We start from the raw sequence: 10,000 nt of genomic DNA, 5'->3' as shown, positions 1-10,000 counted from the left end.
AGCGTCCAGCACGAGGGGAGCCACCTGAGCTGGGCCGCGAACCACCTGTGGGAGAGCTACAAGGTGGACAGACTCTCCCGGGGGTGCGTCAGGAAGTTCTTATGTGACTACCTGACCACCAACCAAGAAACTGCAACTTCAGCCTCCGTGGAACATCTTGCCTTGTCAGTCTTGGTTTTCATCTTGTTGGCTTGTTTGTTTTTTATTGTGTGTTTTTTTTACTTCTTGTTGTTTTTTGTTTTTGTTTTTTTACCTTTTGTTTTTTTGACATGTTTTTTTTTACTTTTTCTTGTTTTTTTGACCTTTTCTGACCTTTTTTTTTTTTCTTGTGTTATTTTTACTTGTGTATTTTTTTTTTTTTTTTTTTTTACTTTTACAGAACTCTTAATTTCTCTCTCTCTCTCTCTCTCTCTCTCTCTCTCTCTCTCTCTCTCTCTCTCTCTCTCTCTCTCTCTTCACATAACTTTTAACCCTTTCAGTACTGGCACACATTTTACCTTGAGTTTGGGTATAATTAGACGATTTCATTGACATTAGGAAGGGTCTATGGAGGTCAGAAGATTAATGGTGCAGAGTCATCACTATTCGAATCCCCTACATGAGTTTCTGAAGCTGTACAAAATGAGAATACCCCACATGAGTTTCTGAAGCTGTATAAAATGAGAATCCTGTGAGAAATCCCCCCACATGAGTTTCTGAGGCTGTATAAAATGAAAGCAGTAAGCAGAATGGATATGAAAACGTGTCACTGAAGGGTTTAATTCTACCACGTCTCTACAGAACCAGCCTGGCCCAGCTGTTTGGCGAGGAGAACACACCAGCTTTCCTTGACCGTCTCTCCTCTGACATACTTGAAGGAAAGGACGTGGAATGTGATGTGTTGGCGCCCCACTGTGACGAGGAGGCTTACAAGATGACAACACAACCACCTACTGCCTCGGACGGACTGCAGAAGGCGACGAAGGAAGTGGTGGAAGAGTAGTGTGTGTGTGTGTGTGTGTGTGTGTGTGTGTGTGTGTGTGTGTGTGTGTGTGTGTGTGTGTGTGTTATTTATCTGGTTTTCTTGTTTGTTTGTGTTGATGTGATGTTGTGTGCAGGGAGGAGGAGGAGGAGGAGGAGGAGGAGGAGGAGGAGGAGGAGGAGGAGGAGGTATGTTAAGGCCTTTTCTTCTTATTATTTTTCCCTATCTTTATTTTCTTCTACTTTTACTACAACTACTTCTACTTCTTGTTTTTCTTGTTTTTTTCTTCTTCTTTTTCTTCTTTTTCTTCTTCTTCTTCTTCTTCTTCTTCTTCTTCTTCTTCTTCTACTACTACTACTACTACTACTACTACTACTACTGCTACTACTACTATTGCAACAAAAGTACACACATATTATAATAATGTATCTTCATTACTTAGAATAGCACAAATTAATTAGGGCAAATCAAAATAGAAGTAATAATAATAATAATAATAATAATAATAATAATAATAATAGTAAATAATGTTAAGTATTTATAAATAAACTATAAGAGCGTAGAAATTTGCCTATTTTTTCTCAATTAGTCAAAAAATCCCAGAGAGAGAGAGAGAGAGAGAGAGAGAGAGAGAGAGAGAGAGAGAGAGAGAGAGAGAGAGAGAGAGAGTACACACACACACACACACACACACACACACACACACACAGTACTGTTATATTACAGTGATGTTGACTTTGCGAGCGCGCACACACACACACACACACACACACACACACACACACACACACACACACACACACACACACACACACACACACACACACACACACACACACACACACACCTGGCGTCTCTCCCTCTTCCCTCCCTTCCTCTCCCTCTCCTTCCTTCTTTCCTTCTTTCATTTCCTTCACTGACCTCAAGAACACACACACACACACACACACACACACACACACACACACACACACACACACAACAACAACAGAAAATTCTCCCCAAAAAGATCAAATGACACGTTTTTTAAAGTCACAACAGAGATTACAATATTCCAAGTAATTCTAAGTAATTTCATGTAATCTTTAAAGTAATTCCCACATTTTTTATCATTCAAAAAAACACGTGTGGGATTTTTTGAGTTTAGTTGATAATAAAGAGTAAAATATTGTGTTTACCTGTTTTTACCTGAGAGAGAGAGAGAGAGAGAGAGAGAGAGAGAGAGAGAGAGTAATATATAAAAAAAGGTGCCATAAAGATAGAAAAGAAAAGAAAACGCAAGAAATAAGGAGAGAGAGAGAGAGAGAGAGAGAGAGAGAGAGAGAGAGAGAGAGAGAGAGAGAGTTTACCTGAGTACAGTAATTAAGAACCGTGTTGTTTAACGTACGTAGTTAATGAATATGTAGATGTGGTGGTGGTGGTGGTGGTGGTGGTGGTGGTGGTGGTTAATATAATGTTAGTATTCTCTCTTCTAAATTTCCTTCTCATTTTAATCTTTTTCCTTCTACATCTTTCTTTTATTCTTTTAATTTCACCTTATCTTTTATATTTCCTCACAAAAATAGAGAAAAAACAGCAAAATATAAGAGAGAGAGAGAGAGAGAGAGAGAGAGAGAGAGAGAGAGAGAGAGTGTGTGTGTGTGTACATATGATCATAACAACCACATCGTCAGCCCGTTAGATAAAAGCATAGTGTGGTAACGGCGTTCACACCATCATCACCACCACCATCACCATCACCACCACCACCACCACCACCACCACCACTACTACTACTGCTATTACTGCAACCACCACCGTCACCGTGCATGAGAGAGAGAGAGAGAGAGAGAGAGAGAGAGAGAGAGAGAGAGAGATTACTATCAATTCTAAACCTATACATTTTTTTTTTCTTCTCTCCTTATAAAACTATTCAATTATTTTCTTTTATCTATTCATATATTAAGATCACGATTATATTAAGAGTAGGAATACAAAGGAATACAAAGGAAGGAACAGACAGCAACAGCCCTACTGGTCCTAACGAGCCTTTCTGTGTGTCTGTGTGTGTGTCTGCTACCAATACGATTCTACGAGTTAGAAGCTGAAGGCCACCAAGGTTCAAGGAGAGAGAGAGAGAGAGAGAGAGAGAGAGAGAGAGAGAGAGAGAGAGAGAGAGAGAGAGAGAGAGAGAGAGAGATGTGATAGGAAAGGTTGGAAGAGAAATATTACTATCTAATGCAGTAACTGAAATAAATAAATAAACAAATAAATAGATAAATAAATAAATAAATAAATAAGATAATAAGATAATAATAGTAAAGGAGGAGGAGAAGAAGATGGCCAGGAGAAGAAGGAGGAGGAGGAGGAGGAGGAGGAGGAGGAGGAGGAGGAGGAGGAGGAGGAGGACAAGCAATACTAGGTTCCGTTGCTGGTGACCCTCTTGCCTTAAAGAAAACGGGATCCACGTGTTTGAAATGCTCATAACAACAGTAACAACAATATCCAACCACAGAAAAACACAGCAACGTCACCTTATTCTTATTCCTCCTCCTCCTCCTCCTCCGCCTGGTCATCATATTCTTTCCCCCTACTCCTCCTCTTGCTCCTGGCCTCTTCTTCCTCTTCTTCTTCTTTTTTCTTCTTGTTCTTCTTCCTGTTCTTGTTCTTGTTTTCCTGTTCTTATTCTTATTCTTGTTCATGTTCTTGTTCTTATTGTTGCTCTTCCTCCTCCCCCTCAGCAGCTGACTCTTGTTTATAGGTCAGCATTGTTTATTTATAGGTCTGCAGTCCGCTAGGTGTTCTTAACAAGCCGTTAAGCCTTCATGTGCCTCAATTTGTATACAAAAAGGAAAATAAAATGTGTTCCTGTTTACACTTATAATTCCTATCCGTGAATTTGTCTTGTCTTCTTCTAAAAGTGTTCTGTTGTCTTGGCGCTAACTAACAATATCATAGTCTTCGTTGTTTTGATAAGCTGTGCGGGTAATATTCTCGAACATTTTTAACGCAACTTTTCTTAAATCTTGAGTTTTACATTTATACTTCAGTTTGTCACAAAATATTTCGTTTTCTCTTATACTTTAATTTTTCTTTTATTGGCGTGTGTTTTTGGGGGACTCAGTAATATCTGGTGTACTTCAGTCAGTACCGTTCTGTAACACACTTGTCAACTTTCACGCATCAAGTGTGACACTCACGCATTTGACCTCCCTCTCAATGTCACACACATCGCTTCTAAAAACTCACGCATTTTTTGCAAATATTTCCCAAATATTCTTTTTAACGTGATATTTTTTCGAGATAAACTGTAAAACCGAATTTTCCGGACTATAAAACGTCCGCTTTGCTTCAGTTTGTAAGCTTTCACCTGATTGGAAACACAATCCCTAATTATCTGGGGGCTTCGCTCCCCTGCACTACCCCACAAGGGTGTCACTCTGGAATTGACCAGGGGCAGTGCCCCCTTGACTCCTGATTCTCACTCTTTGGGACTTCCAGGGGTTGCCAGCTATGCTGTAACCTTGTGTGAAAGACGCCGCCACCAAACCCAAAGCTACACAACTCGCCAACAAAGCCTGGAACAAATCAGTGAAGCGATAAAAGCAGAGAGGACACGTGCAATGAAGAAGCTGAATCGAGAAGACAGTAATAGTTCACGACAATACTACTGACACAGTATAAACATTTTGAGCCGCTAGAGAAGCTTTACATGTTTAGAAGTCAGAGAGCGCGCCACCATTTTAATGCACATCTATGGAGTGACTGCAGAAAAAAACGAAGAATGTGGATATCCGTATTATACTTAAAGGAAATGAATGAATAAATAAGGAGGAATAAAAATAAGTGAAAATGCAATAAAAATCAAAACGAACATAGAACAAAATACACACACACAAAATAAATAAACAAATAAAGAAAAACAGACAAAAACAGGCATACCAAATAAAAGAAAAAAAAAAAAAAAAAAACAAGAATGATAAGAATTCAGCACAACAAAATCCAAGAAACACATCATTACCACCAGAGAGAGAGAGAGAGAGAGAGAGAGAGAGAGAGAGAGAGAGAGAGAGAGAGAGAGAGAGAGAGCTGGTGGGAACATAGGTGAGGTATTGGTGTTCCTGTGTCCACCTGATCGTAAAAGCGAGGTACAAAATCCCCGTTATGTAATTGTTGTGTTCTTGTGGTTTATCGTCTTGTAGAACTCCAGATGTGGTGGTGGTGGTGGTGGTGGTGGTGGTGGTGGTGGTGGTGTTGTTGTTGTTGTTTTGCGGTTGTAAGTAAATAAATAACGTAAATAATAAAAGGTGGATGTCTTGATTTGTTGTTGTTGTTGTTGTTGTTGTTGTTTCTAGGTTTGTGTATGAGGTTAGACTTAAATACTTTTTTTTTTTTTTTTATTTTCTTTTTTTCTTGCGAGTTTGATAAATAATAATAGAGAAAAAAAAAAAGAAAAGAAACAAAGACACACACACACACACACACTCTCTCTCTCTCTCTCTCTCTCTCTACTGATCAAACTTCCATGTTGAACGAATTGGTCAGAATGAAAGCAGGTCAGAAAAAAAGAAAAAGAAAAGAAAACGAAAAAAAGAGAGAAAAAGAAAGAAAATGGAAAAGCCACATTTCTCACCAAGTAGGCCAATGTGGTTTTGATCTCGGAAAATAAAGAAAAAAAAGAAAGAAAAAAGAAAATAAAGAAAAAGAGAAATAAATCAAAATATCGCATAGAAAACGAGGCCAAATAAATAAGTGACAAAATAAATCTTTCCGTTTTCTTTTTAGAGAGAGAGAGAGAGAGAGAGAGAGAGAGAGAGAGAGAGAGAGAGAGAGAGAGAGAGAGAGAGAGAGAGAGAGAGAGAGAGAGAGAGAGAGAGAGATAATGAAGAGGAAATGAAGAGATAAAATAAGAAAATCAATATGGAAGGAAGATAAAGAGAGAGAGAGAGAGAGAGAGAGAGAGAGAGAGAGAGAGAGAGAGAGAGAGAGAGAGAGAGAGAGAGAGAGAGAGAAAATAGCAAACAATTCCTGGTTCTTTGCTCAATAAAAGTAGCAGAATTAGCAAAGAGGGGCAAAAGGTCAACTGCTGTAACCCCCCCGCCGCCGCCGCCATCCCTCCCACACCCACCCCATGAGTCTGGCTACTTAATGGGGCGTGGGAGAGTGACTGAGAGGGCGATAGGAAACCAACACATCACGGAGACACCAATCGGAACATCAGAATTTTGTGTTTTAAAGGGTTTTGGAGTGTGTTCCGGTGTGTTTCATGGTGTGTGGCGGGTTACTGGGGTGAGAGAGAGAGAGAGAGAGAGAGAGAGAGAGAGAGAGAGAGAGAGAGAGAGAGAGGAGGAAGAGGAGGTGGTGGTGGTGGTAGTACAAGTAGAAAAAGAAGGAGGAGGAGGAGGAGGAGGAGGAGGAGGAGGAGGAGGAGGAGGAGGAGAAAGAAGAAGAAGAAGAAGAAGAAGAAAGAAAAGAGGGAGGAAGAGGGTGATGAGAAAAAAGAAAAAGAAAAGAAAATGATGAGGAGGAAAAAAAACTAGAACAAGAACGAGAAATATTAATCAATAACAACAACAACAACAACAACAACAACAACAACAACAACAACAACAACAACAACAACAACAACAGCAGCCAGCGAACAGAGCCAGAAAGAATAAAAAAAAAAAAAAAAAGTGAAAAAAATCGCAATAAAAAAATAAAGTCTTGATATTTTGCACCGTGACAACAAATCCAACACGAATCTTCACTTCAATTTTGGAAAGAGATTCAGGTTTTTTGCAAGAACGATTTTTACGAGAGTTTTTGAGGCGCGACACGAGAGAAAATAACAACCTTTGATATTATGAAGGTAAACACTAATTTCAAGGTTTACAGGTACACAGTGCGTGAGAAGAAAAACTAAACTAAACATTAATAAGAGAAAAGTTTAGATCATTGTGAAATTGAGACGAGAAAAGCTTAAAATCACTACTTTTGATGTTATGAAGGTAAACACTAATTTCACGGTGGCCAGGTAAAGAGTGACTGAGAAAAGCAAACACAAAACTGAGCATTAAATAGAAGAAAAGTTTAGATTATTGTGAAATTGAGACGAGAAAAGGTTAAAATATTACCTTTGATATTATGAAGGTAAACACTAATTTCAAGGTGGCCAGGTACAGAGTGCGTGAAAAGAGCAAACTGAACATTAAATAGAAGAAAACTTGGAATTATTGTGAACTTGAGACGAGAAAAGGTCAAAATTCATCACTAGTACCTTTGATATTATAAAGGTGAAATATTGAATCTAAATAATAAATAGAGAAAGAGGAATTAGAATGCCTATCATGATTTGAGATAAGAGAGAAAAGGTTAACACTACACTTAACCCCTTCAGTATCATGACACGTCTTCATATTCACTTACCTATTCATTTATTTACTACTTGTCGAATTTATACAGCTTCAGAAACTCATGTGGGGATTAAAATAGTGAAGACTCTGAACCATTAATCTTCTGACCATAAATATTTCCTAATCTAAATAAAATCGTCTAATCACACTCAAAACTCTTGGTAAAAATGTGTCCCAGTATTGAAGGGATTAAAAATACAAAACCTTAAGCCTAAATTTCAGGAAGGGAAGACACTCTGCACGTGAAATGCAACAAGATCAACATACTGACTGACGAGGTTAAAATACAAAACCTTACGTCAAAATTTCAAGAAGGGAAGATAGACTGCACGTGAAATACAAGATAAAACACTGACTCTAAATACTAAACAGAAGATAAAAGTTTACATTCTTATGAACTAAAGAGAGGACAGCTTAGAATACCGCCTTTGAAAAGTTAATATCTAATGCCAAAATTAACCAATGGTCCAGAGCCTTCACTATTTTAATCCCCACATAAGTTTCTGAAGCTGTATAAAATCACCAAATAGTAAATAAATGAATAGATAAGTAAATACTACATAGAAAGAGAAGTTTACATTCTTATGAACTAAAGAGATGAAAGTTTAGAATATTGCCTTTTAAAAGTTAACCTCTAATGCAAAAATTGACCAGTACTCTCAATCATTCATGCTTTTCTCTGATAAATTCTGGAACTTCTTGCCTGCTTCTGTATTTCCAACTTCCTGTGACCTGACTTCATTTAAGAGGTTTCAAGACATTTATCCCTTATTTTTGGCCAACTCTCTCAGACCTGTAAGGGAACTGGCAACTAAGTGGGCCTTTATTATCGTTTTATGTTGTCATTGGCCAGTTTTCCTTCTTACATAAAAAAAGAGCAAAATATGATGGTCTGATTTCAAAGTGGGAGGACAGAACGTGAGATATGAGGGAATACAAACACACAGGTGAATTGAATACAAGGTTTAGTACAATATGAGGTAAAGGAAAAGTGTATCTTGAGGATTATGAAACGTGATGCAATAATTTCGAGATGAGAAGAAACGTGAGATGCAAACCCAAATTGAACACTGGACATAAAAACAATCTTCATTTTAGAGTAACACCTTTTTGAGTAGAATAATGATGTTCTGATTTCAAAGTGGAAGAACAGAAAGTGAGAAATGAGAGGATATAAACCATAGCATTTTTTTTTTTTTTTTACGTAGGGAAGAGGGCCAGCCAAGGGCAAAAAAAAAAAGAAAGTTAGAAAAAGATTAAGAGCAAAGGAGAGACCGAGGATATTCATTGTGGAAGAGGGAGACAGTTGAGTGTCATTGAAGAAGAGGGGATAGTTGTCTGGAAGGTTGTGTCGAGTTGATAGATGGAGGAATTGAGTTTTTGAGGCATTGAAAACTACTAGATTTTTCTGCCCCAATCGAAAATCTGGATACAAGAAAGGTTTAAAATTCCAGCTGTGAACCAAAAGAGGAAGTCAAAAGTGTATCTTGAGCAGTATGAAACGTGATACAAGAAATTCGAGATAAGACACGTGAGATACAAGACAAAATTGAACACTAGATATAAATAAATAAATACAAGAAGGGTTTAAAATTCCTGTTGCGAATTAAAATAAATGAGGTAAAAATTGTATGTTGAGCAGTATGAAACATGATACAAGCATTTTGAGATACGACACGTGAGATACAAGCCAAAACTGAACGCTGGATGTGTGTGTGTGTGTGTGTGTGTGTGTGTGTGTGTGTGTGTGTGTGTGTGTGTGTGTGTGTGTGTGTGTGTGTGTGTGTGTGTGTGTGTCAGAGAGAGAGACAGAAGACGCAAAAACAGTTATAAAATCTTCACTTTATCACTTTAGAATAACACCTTCTGCTATGAAACATGATGCTCTGATTTGGGAAGAACAGAACGTGACATATGAGGGAAGAAAAACACACAGGTGAACATTGGATATAAAAAATGTTCAAAATTCCTGCTGTGAACTGAAAAAAAGAGGTAAAAAATGTTATGTTGAGCTGTGTGAAACGTGATACATGAATTTCGAGATGGGATACGTGAGATGCAAGACCAAATTGAACACGAGATCTGAGGAAATATTAACACTTTGGTGAACATTGAATACAAGAAAGGTTTAAAATTCCCACTTAGAACTGAAATAGGAGGTACAAAAAGTGTATCTTGAGTGTTCTGAAACGTGATACATGGATTTCGAGGTAAGACACGTGAGATGTGAGCCAAAACTGAAGATTACATATAAAAAGAATCTTCATTGTAAAAAGGTAATTTTCTGAAGTGCTTCATGGCTCACTTCTTGACACCCAAACTGAAGCAAACGAAAAGAAAGAAAGAAAGGAAGAAAAAAAGAAAGAAAGAAAAAAAGAAAGGAAGAAAAAAGAAAGAAAGAAAAAAGAAAGCAAATCACTTCCAAAACACAACATAACAAAAAAAAAAGATAAAAAAGGAACAAAAAATAGAAATAAAAAAACAAGATAAAATTAAATACGACGAAAAGAAAGAAAATATAAAACAAAAAAGTGATAAAAAAAAAGATCAAAACTTTCAAAACACAACAAAACAAAACACCAAAACTCAAAAAGAACCAAAATAAAAATAAAACAAAAAAGAAAACACGAAAAAGGACAAACAGGACCAAAAAAAAAAAGGAAAT

General features: G+C 37.4%; 1 protein-coding gene across 1 annotated transcript in view; it reads left to right on the top strand.

Annotated features, from left to right (window-relative positions):
- Nucleotides 1-1,031, top strand: part of LOC123509775 — a 2,824-nt gene extending 1,793 nt beyond the window's left edge. Inside the window, exons 3-4 of the mRNA XM_045264307.1 lie at nt 1-164; nt 781-1,031. Of these exons, the coding sequence (XP_045120242.1) occupies nt 1-164; nt 781-982 (366 nt within the window). The 3' untranslated portion in view covers nt 983-1,031. The remainder of the gene's footprint in view (nt 165-780) is intronic.
- The last annotated feature ends 8,969 nt before the right edge of the window (nt 1,032-10,000 follow it).

Source organism: Portunus trituberculatus, chromosome 3, assembly GCF_017591435.1.
Source record: "Portunus trituberculatus isolate SZX2019 chromosome 3, ASM1759143v1, whole genome shotgun sequence".
Taxonomy (NCBI): domain Eukaryota; kingdom Metazoa; phylum Arthropoda; class Malacostraca; order Decapoda; family Portunidae; genus Portunus; species Portunus trituberculatus.
The sequence above is the reverse complement of the archived record's forward strand: the minus strand, read 5'-3'. Positions and strand labels throughout refer to the sequence as shown.